Source organism: Passer domesticus, chromosome 4, assembly GCF_036417665.1.
Source record: "Passer domesticus isolate bPasDom1 chromosome 4, bPasDom1.hap1, whole genome shotgun sequence".
Classification (NCBI taxonomy): Eukaryota; Metazoa; Chordata; class Aves; order Passeriformes; family Passeridae; genus Passer; species Passer domesticus.
In genome coordinates this window covers 69061974-69087715 of record NC_087477.1, presented here as the reverse complement: position 1 = coordinate 69087715, position 25742 = coordinate 69061974, and the positions used below count along the sequence as shown (strand labels likewise).

Genomic DNA, 25742 nt, shown 5'->3' with positions numbered 1-25742 from the left:
AATTTTCAGCCTTTAAATTAATTATTCCATCGTTCCACTCTTAAAGTGACTGTTACACTTACTGAAGCTATGTATTTTCAATACCCACAACCAGCAGACATTGCAATGTTACTGCATAAACTGCTCAAGATAACTAGCTGGTTTTTCCAACATATTTTCTTAGTTAATGAAATTAAAATCACAAGTAGAAAACACAGGAAAGACAAAAAAACAACAGAACAAAAATATTAAATTCAAGAGCTTCTCTTGTATTTGTATATAATAAAATAATTCACTGTTCAGCTGTGAATACCTTGCATTCACATTTACAGGAATAAATAAAAAATAAAGATCAATCAATGGAGCCTGTCAAAGAAAACCCACATGCTTATTGAAAGGAATATGGGGAAAAACTTACTTTATGAATTAATTCTTACTGAACTTTCTCCTACAGATCTTCCTGCACTTCCTGCACTCTCAGCAGTGGGGACCACAGGGGTCACAAGCTGTGTCATAGAGAGAACACCAATGTCCCTTTTATGAGGAGATGATATTATTATAACTGCCTGACCACTTCATATCTGGCAGCCTGATATGCCACTTTAAAAATGAGGTTTCAGTTCTGTAAAGTTCCCATGATTTCTGGGAAAATGTAATCAGAAAAATATGCTTAGCAATACCACTTGCTGTGCAGGCTTTGGTCAGAGCACAGCATTCCTCAAGTCTTTCAGAACTGCTTAGAGCTGGCTGAGATTTGTCACAAATTCCCTTTTTCAAATTCAATCTGTTAAAGACAGATGCTTGGTAAGCAATTACTAAAAATCTATGAATAATTTATAGTTAATATTTTGGAATTGCATTGCTTCTTTTGTTAAGATTTAGAGATCTGAGTGTTATTTGGTTTTGACTTTTTGACTAAAGAAGTAGAATTGCCCTCTTTGAAGATTGCGGTAAGGAACAAACCCTCTTGCAGAGGACTCTTAATACTTCCTTAGATGATTTCACACAGCCTCAAACACCCATAATTTACACACTTGTTTTAGCAATTCCTATGACAATTAATCCAAGCTGATTCTGCAAAGTTGCCTTGGGTGAAGTCAGATTCAACCCCTGTCCTGTACAAAACTATTAATTTAGGGTAAATAGACTTGTGGTGGTTTGAACTCATCTTTTACTCGCACGTTAGATGGAGCACGTCGCTGCAATTATTTGAAGGAGGACTCCAAGAACTTTACAAGTAATTTCCTGGGGTTCACGTGTGTGCGTTACCTCCGATAACTTCCCGAAGTTTAACTCGGGGAAGTCACGGCAAAGTAAGGCACAGAGCACAAACAGCATCCAGGCTCTCACCTTCCCGCCCCGAGCCCCAAAAATCCCTCGTTTGGCCCTAAAAGCGGCGGAACGGACGGAGCCGGCGGGGCGGGGGCGGCGGGAGCGGACCCTGCCCCTCCGGAACCCCGGTGGCCGCGGGATCCAGGGACAGCCCGGGGATCCAGGGACAGCCCGGGGATCCCGGCACAGCCCGGGGACCCAGGGACAGCCCGGGGATCCAGGGACAGCCTGGGGATCCAGGGACAGCCCGGGGACACAGGGACAGCCTGGGGACCCAGGGACAGCCCGGGGATCCCGGCACAGCCCGGGGACCCAGGGACAGACTAGGGATCCAGGGACAGACTAGGGATCCAGGGACAGCCCGGGGACCCAGGGACAGCCCGGGGACCCGGGGACAGCCCGGGGACCCGGGGACAGCCCAGGGATCGCGGCACAGCCCGGGGATCCCGGAGGGCGCAGCACAGCCGGACAGCCCCGCGCTCGGCCGTGACCCGGGGGTCAGCCCGGCCTCCCGGGCATCCTCCGGGGCGGGGGCGGCGCGGGCTGGCCGCAGTCCCCGCTGTCCCCGCTGTCCCCGCTGTGCCCGGAGCAGCTGCCGCCGCCTCTCAGCGCGATGCCGCTGCAGCAGGGCTCTGCCCGGGCGCGGCAGCGCACCGTGCTCCTGGCGGGCATCGCCGTCCTGCTGGCCGCCCTCGTCCTCGCCGTGGTGCTGGCCTCTCTCCTGACCCACGGAAGGCACGAGGTCAGCCCCAAAATGCTGCAGTGGAAGGACAGGGGGACCACGAAGAACTTGCAAGAAGTTATTCTGGGAAGATGCTACAACTACATCACGGCGCAGCACCCGGAGCTGGGGTGAGTAGAGGTCTGGGGTAGGTGAGCAGAACTCTCCCGCCTCCGCCTGGCCCTGGGCCCGGGGCTTGCAGTGGCAGGCAGAAATCAGGGGGTCAAAAACCCTTTTTTGTAGAAACATGTACAGACAGAAACTCGGTGCCCCAGTGGCTTTTTAAGGAAACTACTTGCAGGGGCAATAAAAGTAACACTAATCAAAACATAATCATAAATGGATTTTACAACTTCCCTAATGCCAGCTGAAATAAAAGCTGAATTCTAACAGGTTTGAGTACATGGAGGTGAAACAGTTTGCTGTAAAGCTGATCTGCCAAAGTTTGTAATGTGACACTGCAGCCCTGTAACCTAAACTACACAGGAGGGAGGGAAAGGACAAGGTTCAACACAGATCCATAGAGCAGACAAAAATGTTAGAAAAACATTCAGAAGTACCTTGGGATTATCCAAAACTGGTTTTAGCATGTGGATAAGATTTCTTGATGAGCTCAGAGAGTTTGCATGGAGAAATAGAGGTGGATCACAATACCAGCTCATCAGTCCCTGGAAACACCTGCCCCCAGAGGTGGTTCTTGCTCAGCACATCACAGCAGGTAGTGCAACATTCCAGGTATCCCATCCCTCCTCTCCTGCAGAAGAAATTCCATGGGCCCAGGTCTGCAACAGTGTATCAGAGCTGAGAACTGATTTTCTGATCCCCTTGCTTGCAGAGAAAGGCAAAGTACGAAATAAGGAGTGCCCTGAGCCCCCCAGCAGGTACTGGGGACAGCCAGGACAGGATCCAGAGCAGCCAGGGTCTCTCAGCAGGGAACCATCCATCCTTCTGTGGCACCAGCTGCCCTGCTTTGTCTCTGCAGTGAGCCTCACCCTGGGCTGAGTGCTGTGGGGCTGCCCCACACCTTGGTGACAGAACCATCCTGGTCTTTGTCCTAAAATAGGCAATTGGCACCTCTTGTTTTCATGACATTGAGCTGATGAGAGCAAAGCTGTATATAGTTTGCTTGCATTTGGGTTTCTTTTGGCTTTGGATATCCCGCACTGTATGAAAAAGCTGATCTGCAGTATTTGAAGGGTCATGTGGAAAATCATGGCCTGAATACATGGAGACTTGTTCATGCTTTACATTAAATATTTGAGTGGCATTAGTGAGGGAAAGGAGGATTATTTCGCAGATAAAATTTAAAAGCTCCTGAAACTTACAAAATCATACATATGTTTCTAAAAGCATAAATTAATATATTAAAGATTTATACACTTAATATTTAAATCTGAAATTGTTTTCAGTCCTAATAGCCTTTGTTACATGGGCTTGTTTCATTCAAATTGGGGTGATGAAGATGTGAAAACCACCTTTGTGTGAATGCACTTTCAGCCATGGCCACACATGTTTTTGCTGACAGCACAGTCTGAATCTGGACCACAAATGTCTCTAGGAATGATTTGTTTAGGCAATTAATTCAAGGACAGTTTTTAAAAAAACACAAATCCATGATCACAAGTTTTCTAAAATGTTTGTTAGTACAAAGCACAATATATTGGCCTATTCATAATTCAACAGTGCTTAATACCTTTGTGGATGTGAGCTCACTTTCTTTCAGACTAAATTACTTCTGTATCGTACAACCCTTTTTTGTTTTATTTGATTCTATTTAAGAGACAAATTTTTCTGAAGCTTAGAGCAAAGAAGAATGAAAAATATGCTTGTTTATGTACATGTGAAATGTTCAGAGGTTTCCTGAATGGAGAATTAAACGCAGATGCTTTTCTGGAAATTCTGCTCATTTCTGATTGTGCTGAGCTCTGTGCAGTTTGTGTAACCAACCACTTCTGTTGCTGGCACTTTCTGATAATGACCTGGGTGCCTTTAGGACACATCAGAGAGTGGGATCTTTCATCTCTCTCTCTTTCATCGTTAATGGAGGCCTTGGATCCTCTGTTGTATGGGATCTGTGGTTCACTTAATCAAAGAGAAGAGTAGGAGCAGGGAACTGCAGAAACATGGGCAGTCTTATGAGCTGGGCGAGCTGTGCCCTGTACTCTGCCAGGACTGTTGCTGCCACTACTTCCCACCATGGGAACTTTGTTATCTTGGTTAGAAATAATTTCATTTTCTCATAAATTTGTCCATATTTTGTTCTTGCTCTTTTAATCTTACACTGATGTATATATATATTTTTTTTAATATCCGCCTTTGGTAAACTCATGGACACTTCCGTGTATTTTTACATTTTTTACATCAGAGTTATTAAGTTTCACTTTTGATGATATTTTCTGAACATAAAATCTATTCACTGTGGTAGTTAGTGACATTTACTACATTTTGGAGTGCCAATTTAGAATAACTGTCAGGTTTTCAATAAAAGGGGAGTGGTTGACATTACTATGGATATTGTATTGTTTCTGGCTATCACAGATGGCTTTAGCAGCATTCTACAGCCTCCATTTAGCTCTGATTTTGTATCTGTGTGCTGTAAATCATTTAAGAAGGCCTCTGACATGTTAGTGTACACCTTCACTGTCACAACTCTTTAATTCTAGAGGATACCTCTTTGCCTTCTCCCTCATCTTACTGGAGCCCTTATACCATGCCCAGCCAGCTCGTTCTGGTCATGCTCTTCTCTTTTCCAATACAATCTTTGGGCTGAACCCAAGCCCAGAGAGGCCACTGAAAGGCTCTTGCTGTCTGCAGCTGAGCTTTGTAAACACCTCATGCAATCAGATTTTATCCTGCTGATTTGTTTATTCTTCAAATTCATCAAAACTCTGCATTGAACTTGCTCACAAAAGGACATTTCTCTGGTACTGTGTTACGGCATCTGCCAGTAATAATTTTGTTCAACTGCTTGCATGCCATACAATCCTCAGATTTTTTTCTGCTACTGGCTGACTCTTAATATTTGTACACATACAATTTCCTCAGTCTTCCTGCATAAACTTTGTCACGACAAAGTTCATGAGAAAGAGGAAGAGAAATAATACCAAACGTTTCAATGAAGCATTTTCAGTATTAGCCATGTGGATGGTACAGCAGCAGGTTTTAGGGCTGTTCCCTGCACACAGAGTCACACACCTACATAGTGACAGTAAAAAATAATATTTCCTTTCTGACTCCCCTGGAAAATAATGGCTCCAAAGCGATAGTGTGTCACAGCTTGGTACTCTTACCTTTTTTTCGACATGAACAGAAGCTAGAAGTTCTGATTTCAGCAGTCTTGTAAAAACCCCGCGTGGCCATCAGCGTGTGTGGTAGTTTGGGTTGGATAAAGCCAAAAGCAGTTTGGTCTGAAGCAACAATTTGACCTCCAATGACTTCGTCCTCTCCTTGCCAGTAACACGGCCTCCCTCTTGTGGCTGCCAAACCGCTTGCAAGTCTCGCCTCCAGTCTCAGGCACTGCTAATTTTCCGAGAATTTATCCCTGGCACATCCAGAGCGGGGAGGGCAGCAGGGCTCAGGGCTGCAGGCTCACCTGCACAGGTCAGGGAATCCAGCAGATCCGTGCTGACAGACACCTGTGGTGACCCATAACTCACCCAGCACTCGCAGGATGCTGCCTCTGATGGTTTGGCACCTCTGTGCCTGTTGGGGCAGAAAAAGTGGCAACAGCTGTAGCCTAAGTTAAGAAACCTAAGGTTTAGGTTTCTTCTTCACCACATTTGAATTGGCAGGCTGAGGTCAGGAGCCAGCAGCACTTTGTGACCTGTGGAGAAGCCATATTATCTAAAATGTCGTAGTCACTAATGCCCAAAGCATAAAAGATGCTCTTTTTTTGGATCTAGAAACAGCTGATTTTACATTCGCAGCTCGAGAGAATTTTCATTCTCAGCTAATGACTGCTCCCTCCTCACAGCTGCAGTCACTTCCTGGTCTTTAATTCACAGAACCACAGAATCACAGAATGGGTCAGGTTTGAAGGGACTGCAGAGGGTCAGCAGGTCCAACCTCCATGTCCAAGCAGGATCATCCTAGAGTACATTACACATGGGTGTTTACACACAACATTACCACATTACAACATTAGGGCTGTTTGTGAACAGAGAAGCTGGCAAGGACCTACAATTTAAAAATTGTTTGAAGTCAAACCAGCTTATTTTTTGTCTAACTTCTGACAGGAAGAGGGCACCAAAGACACAGATGGGGAGAGACAGGAGCAGTTTCAATAACACATGAAACTGCCAGGCCAAACAATGCCACTGTGCCTGACTAAGTAATACAAAAACCTGATGATGAAGCTGAAAGTGCAAAACTTCAATACATTTTTCATGCAGTCTTGTATGGACACAGAATATGTTTCCCCCTCAAATATAATTAGATCAACCAATATTGTTTTTATCTTTAGTGGCAAGGTCTGTTGTAACAAATTTTAACAGTCTGTAATTCCATTAAATTTAGTAAGAGTTGGTGCATATCCAGGAGATCTCTGTCTCCTGACTGCACAATCATGAATGCATTTTACCTTCCCATTCCTTTGCATCCTGTGGAGATGGAGATACATTTTGTCAAAAAGAACATATGGGCCATGATTTTGTGTGAGATACTATTGCATTCACAGCATAATTTCTTCCCGAAATAAATCTGGGGTTTGTTGTATGCTTACTTTTTCATTTTACCTTCATGCTTTACTAGGCATTTTTAATCTAATTTCTTTGTGTTTGTTCACTGATTGTTAATGCTTTCACATCAAGCATGGTTCTAAATAACCGTGATTTGATGCAGTGTCACAAAAATCTTAGCTTTATTTATATAGCCATGGTTTTATACTGAAACTTACCCAAATCTTGTTTTTTCATTGAGAAAATGTGCCTTGCATGAGAGGAACCATTACTGAACCAGTCTTCTGAAGAGTACAAATTACTACCCAGTTGTAATGCATTAGACCCGCTTGGATTGCTCAGCAGATCTCCAGAGCTTCCTAATTTGATATCCATCAAACTGCAAAGGACTCTGTGTTTGTTTGTTTGGAAGAATATGCTTTCTAAAAAAAAAAATCTGTTATCATTGCTGTGCCATCTTTTTTGGTCCCAGAGCAAGCAAAAGGTTTTATTTGCACTGTCTGGGGAAAAGGACACGGGCCTGGTGACAAGCTGGATGTGACCCACCAGTGTGCCCTGGTGACAAGAGCCAGCGGCGCCTTGGGCTGCATGAGCCTTGGCAGAGGGGACAGAGGGGCTCTTTCCCCTCTGCTCAGCCCTGGTGAGATGTGTCTGGAGTGCTGGCTCCAGCTCTGGTCTTGTCACCACAAGGGAGTCAGGAGCACATCTAGTGAAGGACCATGAAGGTGACTGAAGTGTCTGAGACACAGAGAGGCGTTGAGAGCGCTGAGGCTGTCCAGCCTGGAGAAGGGAAGGCTCGGGGTGGTAAATACCAGATGAGGGGAGTAAAGAAGAGAGAGTCAAGCTTTTCTCAATGGAATTCAGTTGCAGGACATGAGGCAATGGGCATTAATTAAAGTACAGAAAATCCTATTTAAACACAGGGAAAAAAATCAGGGTTTTTTTCACTATGAGGATGGTTGAAGACTGGAACAGGTTGACTGGAGACTTTGTGGTGTCTCTATCCATGGAGATATTCAAAACAAGACAGATCCTGATCCTGAGAAACCTTCTCTGAGACAGAGTTTGGACTAGATGATCACCAGAAGTGCCTTCCTTCCTCATGCTGCTTCATTTCTTAGGAATTGCTTTTAGACTTGTAAGAAGTCCACTGGGAAACTAGGAGAAACAGCAGTGGAGAAATGTTTTGGCTCATCTCTAATGAAAATTGTGTTAATATTTTGTTCCTGCATCTGGTTTTTCTCTCAGCATTAAGATGGGCACTGTATCATCATAATAGCACACTTCTTATTAAAATACCCAAGTCCTAACATTTGTGTATGCCATTAAAGTTCCTCTCCCTAATTCATGTGCTTGTGTGCTGACTTTAATACCTTCTCTGTGTTGGTCTTTGTTATATGAAATCTGCATTGCTCTGCTTTTTATTTATTCTATCCTTCAATGTTTATAACAAGGTTTTCTTTTACAACTGTTTTTCCCTAAGTTGTATACAAGTGACTTTGACTGTTCTTGTAGTTTCTTGGTAGCAAAGATATTATAAATATTAACAACTCTTTGAGTCCTACTTAAAAGTACACTTCTATTGAAATAGGCTGTACTGAGCTTTAATGGGGAACTGGAATATAATGTTTAGTGGGCACAAAAAGGCAGTGATTAGTACTTGAGAATATAGGGCTCTGGAGTTTGTCCTTCAAAAGAGTCCTCATGCTGCTTAAAGCTAGTTCCATAACTCCTCTGGGCTGTGAGGTAGGTCTCTATTTGGGTTTTGTTGTCATCTCTTTCTAAAGGAAGCTCATCAGAAAGAAATTAACTTTCTTTTAGCAAGAGACAAGTTCATAGGGCATTGGGTAGCTGTAATTTATTTGTTCTTGGCGTAATTAATCACCAGCATATTTATTTCTGCTCTTCTGGAGTATAAATGCCACTGCTAGGCAGTGAAAAGCCATCCAGTTCTGTGCAAAGCTCAGGCTCAGTTCTGTGCTGAAAATCTGCCCTCCCACACTGTAATTCCACAAGAAACCCGAGTTCTGAGCATCCAGTAAGTGCAACAGGGAGATGTCAAAAGGTAAATTGTCTTTGTCCGTGGCCAACACCAATGTACTGCTAAGGTACAGAAACCTTGTTGAGATCTGAATTTATCTCTCACTTGACAGCCATATGTCAACTCACCCATCAGTTTTCTATATTGGGTTATTAAATGACTCTATATTTCTCATATACACAAAACTTTTTAATATTAATTTTACAGTGTATATATATTTAATGGTTCTTACTGCAAGAATAATTATCACATTTAGGTTAGTTTACACATAATGCGTCACTATATTAAAATCTCCTTGCAGTCAAAATCTCCTTTGGTTTTAATCCCAGATACTAGAGAGAATATTTTTCTGTCTTGCTGATTGTCTACATGTTGATCAGAAGTATTTGCTGATGAAAAACTTTTCAACTTAGTTTTCCACTGTACCTCTTTGCAGCACAGTCAGTTAGCTGCCTGCTCTTTACCTTCTCTCTTGTTTATTGATTTTATAGAATTGACTCTACAGGGCAATGTCTGGTGGATGTCTAAATTATAGCACCACCCTAGGATTGAAGTTATTAAATGTTTTTTATGAGCTTGTTGCTGTAAAAGGGAATACTGTTCTCTCCCACTTTTCCCTGCTTCTTTTCTTCTATAACATCTGTAGAGATGTCAGTGAGAAAAACCCCACACTCAGAGGTGATACAATTCAGCTGTCATTGCTAAGGTATGGTTAAAACTCAAGGGCTGTTTAACACCTCAGAGCACCATGAGGAAATATATCTCTGGTTATCCATAAGGATAGGAGGGATAGATCCTTTTCCCCCTCTAGAGTAAAATGAAAGTCTGTCTCAAGTGTCCAAGGGAAAAAAAAAACATGCTACAGATGAATTCTGTCTTCCCAGGAGATGACCACAAAATAAGCAATTATCAAAGGAGCTCACTCACAGATTTACTGAATCTCCAGTCTGTTCCCTTGTCTGTGTCCTGCTGATAGAGCCCACCCTTAAAGCAGGGGCTTCTCCCAAATTCCTGCATTTATGCCACATTCCAGTGGCTTTAGTTCTATTAAAAACAGACAACCAAAACAAAACAAAGCAATGTAGTGCAAGGTCATGTTATGGGTGGGAAAAAGTGAAAGTGCATTAAGCCATTGAATATTTCTCTGTACATACTTTGATTTAGATCACTGTTACAGAAGTGTTCTTAGAAGTTTAATATTAAGATTGAAACTCTACTACCAATCCCCTTTCTGATCAAAGGGTAACATTGCAGCTAAAATTTATTTCCTCTGTGTCTGTTGATGACATGGCCCTCCCTTGGAAGCTTAAACTATAGAGCTACTATGACCCTCTGTCAAAATATAGTCCAGGTGAGACTTCTGCCCCTCTGGAGGCTCTGTGCCACTTACAGAGCACCTCTGAAAACACCACCTGCTTTAGCAGCTTGTGTTTTCACCCAGGGAGGCTGAAATCCAGGCAGCAAAACCATCTGCTTGTGTAGATGGGCCCTTCAGTGGCGACAGCTGCCACCTCTTGGCTCAGCCCTTCCCAGAAGGGTGACCAGGCTCAGTGTTGTCCTGCAGCAGCAATTCCCCACTCACATAAAACACTCCAGGAGCTGTAAACCAGAGCCACAAGTACTCCTGCCCTTAAAACCTTCTTATTGCTGCTAAAGGTGAAGGACTGGTGAGGTGAGGAGCTGTCACTTGCTCCAGGTCATTCACTGTACAGGAACACACAAAGCCCCAGGTGCACCCAGCAGCACTCTCACTTAGGACTTCTTTTTCCAGACCTCCAGGCTCCCCTTTTTGCCATGCAGAATTTAATTGCTCTGCCTACAGGCAACCTTTCCAGAAGTCATCTTGCTGTGGGGCAGGGTTCTGGTTCTCCCTCTCCATGCCCTGTCAGTTCCTCCAAAGCTTTGTTTACTGACTTTTGAACTATGTGATTAGCAGAAAGCAATACTTACCAAATCAAGCTGCCAAAAGAATCAAGCATGTCATTTTCGTGTTGAAAAAAAATCTGTTACCATAAGTGCTGTGGTGGCAGACACTTTACAATAATTAAACTAAATGGGAAATAAGAGGCTTGTGCTTGAAGACATTGAGATTGACAGGTGGTATTTTTCCCCTTCATCTTTTTCCTTGCTAATTTTCCCCATATCCATTATCCTAATGCTAAGACCAGCAGGCATTAGTGTCCTCAAATCCTCAGCAATTGCAGTGACCGACCTGTCTTATTTTGTATCTGTCTGATTTTCAGGACAAAGATACCTGGTGGGAGGTTTAGGTGCTGCAATAAGAAGGGAGCTGACCCATTGTGTGCACGTCCCCATGCTCTGCTCCCTGCCCTGCAGGTGGGTCACGCTGTCACCCAGCATGAAGAACCCCACACCTCTGGGGCTGCTGCTGCTCCTGGGGACTCCTGCTCCCACCTGATGGCAGTGTTCTCCTTGCTTTTAGCTCCACTCCAGTGAGACACAGCTGCCTGGGCTGTGCTTGGCAGCAGCTCCAAAAGAACTGCTCCAAAGCAGCAGTGAGACGCGGCAAGGCTGGAAGTAGGGAAGGGAAAGCTGAAGGAATAAAACCCCTGAAATATTTAGGGCAGAAAAGGTAGCAAGGGCTTCCTCTCAACATATAATTGTATATCCTTATAATTGTATACCAATTATATAATTGGTCCTTGTATAATTTCTGAGATACAGACATAGCTACACATAAGCTCACATGAAAAAAGAGATTGACTATGGATGTATAAATTTCCCTGCTGTCTACAGCCACCACAGTTTATCAAAATGCAGGAAATAAATTGACACAGGCAAAGATGGGTCTGTTAGATGCAGAAATGTTGCTACACCATTTCGTTCATTTGGTACACATTCCCCTTGTGAGATATCTGGATTTTTATAGGTGAAATCCATGCCTTAGATCCCCAGAAGAGTGAAAACTGGCTTTATGTCTTTAAGAAGCCCATGTTACAACCACAAACTCCTTTTTAAGGAGTCAGATTTCTGAGTGCTTAGGTTCATCACAGCTCTGGCTAGTGATGGTAGCAAATGAGAAGGATTTTGTTACACAAAATGCAGAGATTTGATCACTGCACAGGTTAGAGACATAGCCTCAGGGGACTGTAACTTCAGAGCTTCACCACAGGGCCACAATTAAAACCTCAGGGTGGCCTGAAGACATTGCGGTGTTTCAGAAACAAAATTCTGGACCTTGGAAAATTGGATATTGATTGTAGGGGAGAACAGGTCTCACCAGCAAAGTGTCTCTGCCTGGCAGGTTGATTTAAAAACATGGGCAGGGTTGATTGAGTTCTCCAGATCAAAGTCTGGAAGTAATTCTTTACTTGTAAATTTGAAATGGGTCCCATATTTTAAGCATCACTCTCAAGTTCTTGAGTAGAAAACTAGAGACAACACAGCCCGAGGGAACACTGCCCTTCTTAAGATGTTTTCAGTATTCAGTTTCAATCCAGTGCTGAGCTGAAAGCAAGACTTTATTCATGGTTTAACTGAAGTCAGAGGGTATGAAACTTATGCTTGATATTATACCAATTAAATCAATTTCAACTGGGGATGAATTTGCTCTGTCATGTCCAGTAAAAGGAAAAAAATTGTAAAGCAAAATAAAAAATAAATCTATAGCAACAGTTATTTACCAGATAATTTAGTGCTATCCCATTCCTTTCAGTGTAAGGATATGCTTTCAAGGTTAGCCAGACCAGTGTATGGATATGCAAGAAATAATGATGCAGAAGCTGCCCATTTTTCTAATAGGCACATTAAAATTTGGCTGATGGGATAGATGCTAATAGAAATATTCTTGGCCCCAGCTTTTGCTTGATAGATTAATGTGATATTCATATAAAAGACAAATGGATAGAAATGTTCAAATTTATTGGAAAATGCAACTTCTACCCCAATGTAAGGACAAATGGAGGATATGCTTTGCAGTATGTATAACATCTGAATTTAATAAGGAAAAGTTTATTTGTATTCCAACCCTTATTGTATGCTATACTGAGTTCAGGGTAGAATCTCTGGCTCAAAAAGGTCTTAAGACAAGTTCTTCAGTCCTTTTTTTCCAGAGAAATTTTACAGTTTTCAAGTTCACAGATTTCATGTGTTCTTTCTGTTAGCTATCATTTAATATTTACCAGTATTGCCCAAACTCTATTCATAACAAAAAAAAACTTGAAAAAACTAAACACAAATTTAGAGTATATTTATGTTACATATCACTGAATTTGGATTCACTATTTCAGAGTTTATAGTAGAATAAAAGGCTTTAGATATTTCAGCATAAACAAAGCTATCCTCAAAGGAAGAAGTCCATTATGCCTGAAGATATTATATGGTGTTTGCAGATAGGATGCAGAATTAGTTTGTATATAACCCAAAATACACAAACAAATGCCACAGAAAGAGAGAGCCCAAGGCCCACAGCACTGTGGGACATAACAGTATTCCCCATGGACTCCAGAATTATCTGAATTAGATAAATTTAATTGACTGGTAGAGTGAGGATCTCTTTTGTGGCCTTTCTTTCTTCTGTAAATCTAAATGGAACGATAAATCAACATATTCTGTGACTTGGGAGTAGCTTTAAGGGAAAAGTTTGTTTCTCAGGTGTTTGGTTTTTGGTTGTTTTGTTGGGGGTTTTTTTGTTTGTTTGTTTGTTTTGTTGTTGTTGTTGTTTTGGGGGGTTTTTTGGTTTTTTTTTTGCAAGGCACATGTTCTTGTTTCAACCTGAAGATGTTCTTGCTGGAAATTTTAGCATACCACATGCCAGCAAACTTCTCATATTGTTTCAGAAGGCCCAGAGCTACAGAAAGTCTCTGCCCTCACCTCTGCTCAGCGTGAGTTAAATGCTGCACACCAGACAAGTATTTCCTTTCTGTGTTGGAAAAAAGTCAGGTGAAAATTTATAAACAGAATCTACCTCAACAGTGAGACTGGAAAGAATGGCACATCTTCCTGGAGCTGGGGTTTGCAGGCCCTCAAGTCTTCTCACTGCTCATCATATCTAAACCCAAATCACAGTTCTATGTGCCTCATAATCTCTTTAGAATGTGAGACAAAATTTGTGCTTCATATCCAAGAAATAGCTTTTCAATGGCAAATCAATGATTTATTATTATTCATTTGTAAAAAAAACCCCATGTTGATAAGTGAGGACAGCAAAAAGAAAAGGTGTTTAGCTTTTTATGTATTTTTTTTACATTGATGATCTGTATTTTGATTTCTAAAACAATGCTTGATACTGCATAGTTTCCATAAAACCCATCTTCATGACTTACCTTCTTCCCTGTGATGAGCAGCTGTAGAAGAGCCTCCCCCACTTGCAGGCCAAGACCTACCAGCATTTATGACATTAAAGATGCAATTTTGCTCAGCTCTGCCAGGATTGTGCATAAAGACTCTTCTCTGAGATACTGACAACACTGGCACACATCATCCAGTGATGAGTTTGGTGTCTTGAAAGGATGGAACACTGATGTGTTTGATTGGTGACTCAGCAATCTCTCTTGGCATGATCATGAATCACCTGGATGGTTTTCTTTGTGCCTCTCATGGCCATGGCTTGAGTCTAGCAGCAGAAACACTTTATATTCTGTCTCTCTCTTACCTCTCTGCTTTGGAAATACAAAAAAAAAATGGTTTTTTAATGGTTTCTTGAAAAATATTTTGTCTTCTGAGACCAAGCATAAAAACTTTGCTCTATGAAAGGATAGATCACCAGGTACCCAGCTGTCACCTGTGGCTGTCAATGCTCTTACATAGAGCAGATTTCAGGAGTAGCTTAAAATAAAAAGGCCTGCCTGGAGTCATTTGACAAATTAGAAAGTGTGAGGCATATAAATGTTTATGAGATGTGTCTGTGCTTACAGCCAAGCTGTACAAATTGTCTTTATGATAGCATTGACTGTGCAGAGCAAAGGGGACAGCTGCCTGTTCTCTAATGTCACCCCTCAATCAGGAGGAATCCTCTCTTTTGGGTGATTCAGCGTGTCCATGTGGTAACCCTTAGTGGCAGGGAGAGGTATTTACAACTTCCTAAACTCCAAATAAAGTACCAAAGTTTGGAGTATGGTCTCTGTGGGTTATTTATGCTTTGCAGACAGAGAAATGTCCTCCAGGAGAAAATTTAATACACCCAAGTTAAGTCCTGCTATGTAAAACATGAATTCTTGCTGACACAAGAATGCAACAGCAAAACAATGACCATCTACCTGCAGCACCCACAGTTTGGCTTCTTATATCTGCAGTGATGCAACTGAAGGTGCTTTTAGGTTCTTGAATGAAGGAAAATTAAAAAATGTTCATTGTTACTCATCTTTACTTGCCAAGAGGTAAATTGGGTTCATATAAATGGGAGGGCGTCATCCCTAATGCAACTGGGGCTGGCCCTGTGACACATGACATGACATGACATGACATGACATGACATGACATGACATGACATGACATGACACACCAGGGCTGCCTCATTTGGCTGCTTACCTGGAGACCCTCCAGGCCTGTCCCTGCTCCCAGGCTCAGGTTCAGACAGCGTTGTACAGTGGCACCTGCTCTGGATCTTGGTTATACCTGTGCAAATCAACTACCCCTCTAGCAAAGTTCATAGCTGCAAATTAGTGCATAAATAAAAATTATCTCAGGTCCAAAAAGCTAAATCTCTGCTTTTGTTTTAGCTAAAATTACAGATTTTTTTCTCTAGGATCAAACTCTCTGCAAGGACATACATGACCATGTTTTTGGCTTGCTGTGTCTGAGGAGACAGTGTCCTCTGACCATACTTTTAAAATGTACAACCTATAGTCTGAGAAGCTATTTGTTTCTCATGATTTGGTGTGAATAATCAAGAAATTTGATCTTTAGGTTATGTAAAATCAACACTGATCATTTTAAAGGGTAAAAACCTCAATGACGTTCAGATATTGCAGCAAACAAGTTTGAAATGCAGGAAAGATAAATGATTTTGAACTGCTCTTTCCTCAGTATATACTGAATCTGCCGAAGATACTCTGCTTTGATAATGGATCATGTATTTGGTGCCTGAGCATAGTTGGAATTCTTCTAACATCTGATCCAGAGTGTTTGACCACACCAGAAGGAGAATCTTTCACAGGCACAAATGCTGTAAATATTTATTAACTATGTTTTAATCTTTTGGCAGAGATAAGGATTGTCTAAAAATATGGGAATCATTAAGAGATGCCTTCATTTACAAGAATCCCTGTAATATCACACCAGAGGATTACCAGCCTTTAATGGAGCTAGCGAGCCATCCCATACCCTGCAACAAGGTACAGCACAGGGCAGGGAGGGCTGGGCTGGGATGCCAGGTCTGGGCAGTGGGATCTCACCCATAACAGCTCTGGGGGTCTGTAGGGGGATGAGGATGGCATTTTGCTTTTGCACTTACTGCAGCAGTCCTGCAGCCACACCTTTGCACCCCAGTAACCCTGCCCATCTATCACTGGGAACCATCCCTGTGTAAGGCTTGTCTCAAGCCAGGATCATCCCAGTGAAGTGACAGGGATGTCCCCATTCCCTGAGCGTGTGGCTCTCTGTAAGGACCTCATGCTGTTAGAGAGACACTGCTTCCAGAAAGCTGTTCTTCCATGTGCAGCTCTAAAGCAAACAACAAATTTGGTAAATATCCTAGGAAAACTAGCCAAACCTTTCTTTCAAAATTCCTTAAAAGCTAACCATGTCCCTTTCCACCAAAAAAAGCCCCACCCAAAATATTCTGTGAACGACAGTGTCCAATTAAGGACTGATCCATTAGGGTGAACTCACTGCATTTCAATAAAACTAGAACTCCTTCATTATCATTAACTTTCTGCTTTTCTCCAGAAAAATGTTCTGGCCAGCTGTAGTATAGCTATCACTTACCAGACATTGTACCTTATTTCACAGTCACTGTTCTGGAGCAAGACAGGTGACCTTGTTCATCGTTATACAAAATCCAATCAAAATTTCCTTACCTTGGAGGACACCTTGTTGGGATATATGGCTGATAGAATTTCATGGTGTGGAGACCCCTCTACCCCAGGTAAACACAGTCCTTTTCACATCGTTTTCTAGTGATTTAGTTTAAAATCTCATCTGTCCAATATTTTGGAATTCTGAAAATAACACCTATTTCTCAGGTTAAATAAAAACCACAACTTTGGATGTTATTTTAACACCAAGTCGTTGCTTGAACTAATGGCCACATCCATCCCCCTTTGCTTGCTTGTACCCTGTGGTTCCTATGGGACAAACTGCACAGCAGGAATGTCTTTCAAGAAGGACCTGGCCATGGGCCAGTCAAAGTGCTGGGGCAGTGTGCAGGTGCCTTGGGGTTTCACTGCCCACATGACTCCTGGGTTGGTGCTTAAGGCTAGGAACCTTTAGATTGGGCTGGAATTACTGAAAATGTTGGGCAAAGTTTGATTTTTCAATGCAATCAGACAGTACTTGTCAAGAGTCAGCCTGTCTCTCACATTTGGGATTGTGTGTTTTCCTTTCCCTGTTTTCTGAGAGTTCTTTGTGCAGCTGCCTCCCCGAAAATACTGTGAGCAAACAGGAAGACCTTTGAGCGGATGCAAATTCCTTTTCGAGCCCTCTCCCCATTTAGCCTTCTTGCTTTGACAGAGGGCAAATCTTTTTGCTTGCAAAGCCACAGAAGCCTTGCAAAAATATTCACTCTAACCTTCGGTCTTCTGTGAATGTATTTTTTCTCAGGAATCAACTATGAATCTTGTCCAAAACGAAATGAATGTGAGAGCAACCCTGGCTCTGTGTTCTGGAAAATGGCATCCAAGATGGTAAGATCTGGACTAAATCTCCCTGAATCCAAAAGTGAGGAAGGACACTAAGTTCCTGATGTTGCCAAAAAATATAATTTTTCAGATTGGACTTAAAAGATGGAATAGTAAAAGTTGACAAAAGCTTTAGGTCCAAGTGTTTAAAATCATGGTGTTGGAATCCAAGGTCCCATATTTTATGTACAACATTTGATGTCCTTGTAGTTCAGGCATTCTTTTTGTGGACAGAGGCTGAGTGTCAGTGTCTAGAACAACCCTTGGCAGAGACCTGGGGCTCTGTGAGCAATACTCACAATTATAACAATCACCTCATTTAATTAAATCACAGAACATAAATTGCTATGGTAAAATCTATTTTAGTATGCTAATGTGGAAAACAGCATCCAAATTGGCACAGACATTTTCCAAGGGGCTGAGAATCCCCTTGCAGTTCCCAGCATAAACCTGAAGAGCACATCCTCCCACCTCAGTGCCTGGCAAGGCTCCTGTGATGTCCCCACCCGCAGACCAATGCCAACTCCCATCACAGGAATGAGATCCTGCTAGTCCCAGTTAAGCAATTAGCCTGGCTTTGTTGAATCAGCTCTTTACAGGAACAAAGTGCCAGAGAAAAACCCAATGTCCTGTATTGCTTCAATTTTACCTGTCTCTCAAGATTTCACACTTGGTATGAGTATTAGTAGATGACTACCCAGGTGGAAAACAAGCATTCCTGTATGCTCCAGTTCTCTTGTATGCAAGAAAAAGTCTACTCACCATAAAAAAAAAAAAAGTTTAGTGGGTAAACTGGGAGTGAAAACAGTTCAGTTCCAGAGTGTGTGAGAGATAGAACCACATAAAGACTCAGGTTTGCTCAGCTGCAGGCTTTCTTGCCATATAAATTGAAGATCTACTAAAACTCATGTTTAATACATTTGAAAGTAATGCATAATGAAACTGCCTGAAACCTTGCAGCTCTCAAGATTTGAATTTGAGCTGCATTGTTTATGAGGACATGAAAGATTTGATGAGTACAGTCACCTGCATTAAGCTTTTAAAAATTCTTTGCCTTTGGCTTATATATCTAGAGTAGGTACTTTATACACCTTAGTAGTCTTTAAATATTTGGGCATGAGTTTTAAGAATAAAAAAGCATTTATTACACGATCCAGTATATTAAAAATCAAAATAAAAAACTTTCAGTGATAATTTTACAAAAATATCAAGAGAGAAAAATCCCAAGCCACAAAAGAACACGGAGCATGAGTCACAAGGAAACAAGTATGTGGTGGTTTGTGTGTCCTTAAACTAGTGATACCTTTGTTCTGTCTTGTCCTTACTTTCTGAGCTAAAGCAGTCTGAGGATTACTCTGAGTTACTACAGACAGCTGCAGCTGTAGGGGCTCTGGAAAGCCCTATAAAAACTGAAACCAAGCGAGCTGCTGTACCAGTCCCATGCAACCTTAGACTGCCAATTCATAGCTGTCTAATGAGGCTTTAGCACAGTTTTGCCATAGCCTTCAGAGGCTTTTTTTTTTTTTGCACTGAAATGTTCTGCAAAAATATTGCCCAGATCCTCTGCTTGTATTAGACAGTTCTGAGGACATCAATGAATTCTACCAGCTCCAAATCTGCCATGGCACTGCAGGTAGTGTCAGAGTGTAATGTCCATTGGTTTGGTTCAGTTTGCAGAAGCAGCATGTGGTGTGGTTCAAGTGATGCTCAACGGATCAATAGAAGCTGGAGCTTTCAGAAGCAGCAGGTATTCACTCAACACATTCATGTTTCTGTGGGGCTGCATGTGGTTGTCTGCCTGTGAGTCCCAGTGCAGAAGGGATTTTGGTACACCTTGGATGTTTTGAAGCTGATTCTTTTCACTCCTTCTATTCAGGGACTTTAACTGAAATCCTTCAGAGGGTGTGCGGGTGGGGTATGCAGTGTGCTCTTACTGCTCAGTTGATTATTACAGTTCCTTTGATTTTACTTCACTGGATTTGGCTACCTGGCTGGAATTGCAGTCTTGAATAATATCAAAAAATGAAGAATATGCTTTCTGGGGGAGCAGCCATGGTCATTTCCCTGGCACCAAACCAAACCAATAGCCAGGAAACTGAACAGGAGAAGAGGCACTAAAGATGGCAAAACTTCAGCTCTTTCTGTCTGCAGGCAGTTTCAAAAGTTCTCCTGAAAGTGAAATAAGAATGGGGAGACAACATTTGACCATAAGGCAATTAAATATTCTATGAAAACCCATTGGCAAGATAATGTTCTCTCACAGAGTGTAACAGCAGTGCTAATAAGCCCTGGTACTTGGGGGGGAATACTCTCTACATCTTTCTGAGATAACTAAGAGTGTTTTGCTGTTTCATGTTCCATTCTTACAGCATTTTTGGAAGTATTGAGATCTTTAACCTGGATCCAGATAAAGTCACTGAAGTGCACATTTGGCTTATGCAAAACATTGGTGGGCCTCAAAGGTAAGTCACACTGGTGCACAGTGACAAGCAGTGCGTGGAAGGCACAGGACACAGCTCAGGTCTGGCAGCAACACTGTCTAAAACTCAGGAAATCTGCTTTACACTCACCTTCTAGGTGCTTACATTGTGGGGAAAAAATAACATTTGTACTGTTGTTTCCCCTAGCATTTTTTGTAGGCACTGCTGAACAGTTATAGGTAAAACACAATGACATTTGCCTTGCTTTCAAGAAGTCCTGTGAACTTTAAGTTCCTTTCAGCTGCACTGAGGTCTACAGACCTTTGCTATGGGTGCAGCAATGAAGTCAGAGACCAGGCTATATCTGCAAGGATAAACATGTCCATGTATCCATCCAAACATGGACATGTTTGTCCACAGGAGTAGTATAATTGTGTTGAGCCATTTTTGAATGACAGAACAGGTTGTGGAGTGTCCACCTATGGACATACTAAAAACCTAACTGGGACCTGAGAAACCTTTTCCTGCTCATATTGGTTGGATCTCAAGCAGTCTCTTCTTACCTAAATAATTCTGTGATTTTTAATAACAAGTCTGTTTACCATGGAATTACTGATACCAGAACAGCAACCTCAAATCACATCTGAGCCTTTCTGACTGTTATTTTTCATCCCAATCAGATTCATTTGCAGATCTACCACATTTGAAACATTAACCATGAGTCTCTGTGCCTTTGACCCCTCCTTTCAGAGCCAGTTCTGTGGCTCACATGGTCATAATCCCCCAGTTTTTCCTATTATTAATGATCTCCACGACAGAAACAGCAGCTTTGGTGCCATGGGTCAGGGAGCAGGCTGTGATGATGCAGTGCAGCTCAGGAAGGAGCGTGGCCCTGCTCAGACAGTCTCTCTCTCTGACACAGCTCCAGCTGCAGTGTTGCAGCCCCTCCCTCAGCCCAGACACCCAGAAGTGTCTGTCCCCTTTCCACATGAGCTGACACACCTGCCATGGCTCACATGGTGCCTCTGTGCTGGGCTCAGCATACCAGACTCAGTCTTGTGGTCCTTTGCATAAAGGTTTGCTGGAGAAAAGGACATTGAGTGATCTTTACATCATTTTCCCCACACATGGCACTGAATCCTTTGTCCCATCATTTCCCAGCATCAGAAATTTTTGCTATGCTCCCCCTCAGCAGCTTCCACAAGGCAGTGCCCTGCCAGCCCTCTTGCTCTTGTGACAAGTTCACAGCAATTTCCTTCTTATTTTCTACTTGCTTCCAAGGAGAGAGTGGGGTGGGGGCGTAGCCCCAATAGCATGTATTCCTTATATCTTCTGATTTGTATTCCATGTTGAATCACTGATAACTTGTCAAGTCTAGTGAAGAAAAAAGAGCTAGCAGTGCTCTCCACTAATGTCAAATTTTAGGAATTGGACTTGTCTCCAGTAGTAGAAGGGAGTCCTATACTCTGGATGAGGGGATGATTTTTACCTTGAGGTAACAAGAATTCTGCTGTGTCTCTGTCTGTGCCTGTGACATTTGTCAAACCTCTCACTACAGCTTTGGGGCCCTTGGGCTATTTAATTAAATTAAACATAGAGATACAGATCTTGAAGGTATGAGAGTGCTACATGCTTCTTGAAACTTTTATCTGTCTGGGAAAGAAATACACAAGTTAGGGCTCCTACCAGTGCAAACATCCCCTTGCCAAAACAGAGCAGCAGCAGCAACAGTGTAAACTGAGTCAGACATACAGGAGGTGCTCACAGCCTGCCTCCTCCCCTGCTTTCTATCAGTTTCCTCCTATCTGACTTCCTACCTGGGACTTCACTGCTGGCTTTCATGGTTGGCCTTTTCTCATCACTCAGAGGACTTGACCCTTTTGCCCTCTGGCAGATTTCAGTAAGCCTTGTATTGTGCTGCTGTGGGTGGAGCAGTTCCAGAGCACCCTGAACTGGGAATGGGACTGAGCCATGTCCCACAGATGTCCTGCTGCACAGAGCTCTCATGAAAGGTGCCCAGCTGGACACCACATAGCTTCTACCAGAGAGGGCCCGGGGTAGACAAAGCTCCACAGACCCAGTGGGCTTCTCAGCACATTGACAAAAAAGCTTCCAAAGAATCTTACCTGCAATAAAGCAGTGACATAGTGTGGAATTTAGGTGAGCCTTTTGTACACACAAGGAACACAAGTAACTGAAGTCTTCTCTCCACAGTGAATCCTGCTCAGGTCAGTCCATTCAGAGGTTAATAAGCATTTTAGAAGAACGAAACTTTAAGATCATCTGTGAAGACAATTACAGGTAATTATCCACTCTTATTGGTGATGACTTTGCTGACATGAAACTAATATTGCAGGTTTACAGCAAGCTAGAATGGACTTCCTCCTTACTGCCATGACATCCCTCCAGTGGGGCTGGGTCCTTCTCAGGGGCTTCCAGCCCTGGGGCTGGCTGGGACTGGGGCTTGCTCTCTGCCCTACTCTTCCCATTGAGCATGTTCAGCTGTTTTCAGGAAGGAAGCAATCCAGCCACCAGATTTTCTTCAGACTGGGCTTTCACCTAAAATACTCTGAACCACATAGGCAGCTTTCCTCCCTGCTGCATACAGATAATGCAGGGTGCCAAGGGTGGTCCTTGCTTCCTTCACCATGGTTTGAGCATGCTTTCTGTCCTGCTGCTTTGTCACAGAGTGAGGCATGAGACACGATAAGCACTACTGATTACTATAATTTACCATTGTCAGGAGCAAAAAACAGGAGTCTGTGAAACTGCAGCCCAAGTCCTGACTTGCCTGAAATCTCCATTTTCCTGCTGAGGAAACACAAAAGCCAGAGACCCTTTTTCCCTATGTGTGGGTTCAGAGACCTTCACACAGAGCAAAATTTTTCTTTAGAGACATTAGAAAAGTGGCAAGCATTCAATACTGCTCATATCTTATCTGCCAGGAACAGCTTTTCAGTGTCAAGGACTCACACTTTGATAAGAACATTTCCAAAGTAAACAAAGATTTCTATGAACTTCTGAGTTTGTGACAATAGTTTAAGTAACGAAAAATTGGTCTGCAAAGGAGAAAAATGATAGGTCTTTAAGTCTGAAGGCAGAGCAATATATTCCTCTCTGGGTATTGCTGAACCTGATTAATGGGTTCTCTGCACTTTGTGAAAAAATTAGCACTGGTGTGGAGCATAAATCTGCTGAATCGTGTGCTTACTTTCTCTTTGGGTAAAAGGAGCCTTTAAAAAATACTCCCAGGACCTGTAAGTAGGTAAAGATTATTTCAGCCTATGATGAATTAAGCTATGGGAAGAGGCAGGATGGGGAAATATAGAATAGCTTGGACCCCTTGTGGCTCAGCACAGGGAGGAACCTGACACTCATTGCTGTGTCTCACAACTCACAGCTGAAGGCAAAGTGGCAAGTAGGGCTTTTTGTCAAAGCTCAACTAACACATATATAAATAATTGGGTTGAGCAACACAGACAATTAATTTTGCTATTTTATATGCATAATAATAATAAAATAAAAAATTTACCAGTAAAGCTAAACTTCAGGATAGACTGTGTAAGTTGGCTGCACTCCCCTGTAGTCATTGCAAACAGAATCATGTGGGTCTGTGTCAGCTGAGCATCTGCCTTTGCACACCATGTAGCAACTGCTGCTGGTCATTTTCTCTTGCTTTTCTCCATCTCAACAGTATCTTCCAGAAGTAACTCTAAAACTGGATTCACTGAATGCTTTAGAAAAACATCTCATCATATCTGACATTCACAGCAACAGCTTTCTTTTGTAGCAGTAGGGTTTACCAGTGAGTAAGACAGATGGTGAACTTCTAGCATGGCAGGAATTCCACAGTATGTGCAAAAGATCTTTCTTCCTTTTCATAATTATATTTTATATTATAGAATAGCTGACATGCTGTGAGGTCAGATCCTACTTTGGTTTGTACTGATTTGCCCTTGTCCCTAAAAACACCAAAAAGTTACCTTTCTGCAATAAGATCAAAACAAATTACCCTAAGAAAATTAATCTGCTTAATAAGCATGGATGTAACATGCACTTTGATTTTCACATTGCATTCAGTAACTGTGAAGTAATTCTGTTGTACTTGCAAATTGATTATTAAATCTGTGTTTGTTTTGTGTCTAATTTCAGGCCTGTTCAGCTCCTTCAGTGTGTGCACAGCCCAGACCACACAGACTGCAGGCTTTGCACCAACAGCTCAGCAATTCCGTGAAGCAGAGCTCTCCGCGCTACTGAAGAATTCCCTTACTTGTGTGCAGAGCTGGAGGAGATGTGGCTACATAGCTAAGAGTGATAACAGTAGCATGGTGTGTGCTGAGTCCATAACCAGAAATCCTTGCTGTGATGCTAACAGCCAAATAGCAGGAGATGGTACCTGAGGTGTGCTGCTGTACACCCACAAAAACACACACACAGAGACGGGCCGGGCTGTGGTCAGCGATTGAAGGCAGATGCTTTGCCCTGGTTTGCTCCCTCCTATACAGCTTGCACAGAGCAGGGATTCCCTGGGGCATGCACAGAGAAGAAGAGACTTTCCATGGTAGGCAGAACTCGCCTAGATCAGTGCTCATCTTCCTTCCTGCTGAAAGGTTCAGCAGGAAATGGCCAGAGCATGCTACGTTTTCCCTGCATCCCAGTGCAAACTTCCCCAGAGGGGAATGTTGCCATTGGCACATAGTATAAATCATGGCTTTCCCAGGTACTGTGACACTTCTGACCAGGTAAAGCAAGCAATGGAATAGGCAGAGCAGTTCTTGCCTTTTAATGGGCATCACAGTAAGCAGCTGGTGGGAAGACAGCTGAGCTGAGCTAAGAAAAAAACAGAAACTGCTCACAGGGTTGCCTGCACCTGTAAAAACTGCTTAGTATGCAGCTGGGAGAGAAAATAGTGAGACTGACTCAGATAGCTCCATTAAAATCCTACTGGATATACCACTGCTGGTCAGATTACATTTTGTTCTTTATATAGCAGTAAACAGTAGCCTTCCAACTTTCATAAAAGGTCCCTCAGGCCACAACTTGGCCATCCACTGGAATAGAAACAAACATCAAACGGTTGCCACAATAAGGAGCCTCTCTTGACCTCAGTCTCTGCAGTGAAAGGTGATGCCTTGAGGTGTATAATTCACAAGCACAGACGTGCCAAGGTGCACTGAAGCAGCAGGTTTCACTGATTTCCTTTGATTTCTATTTTACCAGTCTCAAGTGCAGTGTTTATAGCAAAACAAGTATCTGAGGCCAGCTTGTGGCCACGGCTGTAGTGCCTCTGTGCAGTGCCACTGACAAAGAACAGAGCAGGCTTTGCTACAGACATACTTCCAATGTGACCAGCAGCTGCCAAACCTTTAGGCACTCTGGGGTTTCCATGATCCCACAGGGAGAAGCTTGTACTGCCACATGTTTTAATGATACTGGGAGTGCAAAGCATCCTTATGGAACTACACAAGCTGGTGTAATTTTGAGCATCTCTAGATAAACCTCATCTCTTCAATAGCAATAGAAGGCCTGCACTGAGCCTGGCTGGACCAACCCAAGACCTCACCCATGTTTACATTAAGTGAAATGTATTTTTATTTGTAAGTTGTTATGTAACTACTTAGATGAATCAACATAGACACAAACCAATACTTTCAAATAGGTTATTTCTGACTATCAGAAAGTTACAAGTTTGTCTTCATGCTCACTTTTGTACCTCTTCTGTTGCAATATATTGACTGTAAAATCAAGACCTATAATAAAATTCCTGATGACAAA

General features: G+C 42.6%; 1 protein-coding gene and 1 long non-coding RNA gene across 2 annotated transcripts in view; one reads left to right on the top strand and one right to left on the bottom strand.

Annotated features, from left to right (window-relative positions):
- Positions 1–5966, bottom strand: part of LOC135299479 (uncharacterized) — a 9250-nt gene extending 3284 nt beyond the window's left edge. The window contains exons 1-2 of the long non-coding RNA XR_010361456.1: positions 5323–5966; positions 2593–2786 (exon numbers count right to left, since the gene is read on the bottom strand). This is a non-coding gene — a long non-coding RNA (uncharacterized LOC135299479). The remainder of the gene's footprint in view (positions 1–2592; positions 2787–5322) is intronic.
- Positions 1848–25742, top strand: LOC135299478 (ADP-ribosyl cyclase/cyclic ADP-ribose hydrolase 1-like). Its single transcript, XM_064418613.1, has 8 exons — positions 1848–2163; positions 15915–16044; positions 16661–16796; positions 17471–17553; positions 19218–19294; positions 19917–20009; positions 22182–22268; positions 24120–25742. Exons 1-8 carry the CDS (start codon positions 1925–1927, stop codon positions 24199–24201), a joined length of 927 nt encoding a protein of 308 aa, XP_064274683.1. The 5' UTR covers positions 1848–1924; the 3' UTR covers positions 24202–25742.

Bases quoted from the DNA above. Each gene is read 5' to 3' on its own strand.
- LOC135299478 (XM_064418613.1), top strand. From the start codon at position 1,925: ATGCCGCTGCAGCAGGGCTCTGCCCGGGCGCGGCAGCGCACCGTGCTC. The intron at 2,164-15,914 runs GTGAGTAGAGGT...ATCTTTTGGCAG, and splicing joins GCGCAGCACCCGGAGCTGGG to AGATAAGGATTGTCTAAAAA. The intron at 20,010-22,181 runs GTAAGTCACACT...TTCTCTCCACAG, and splicing joins AACATTGGTGGGCCTCAAAG to TGAATCCTGCTCAGGTCAGT.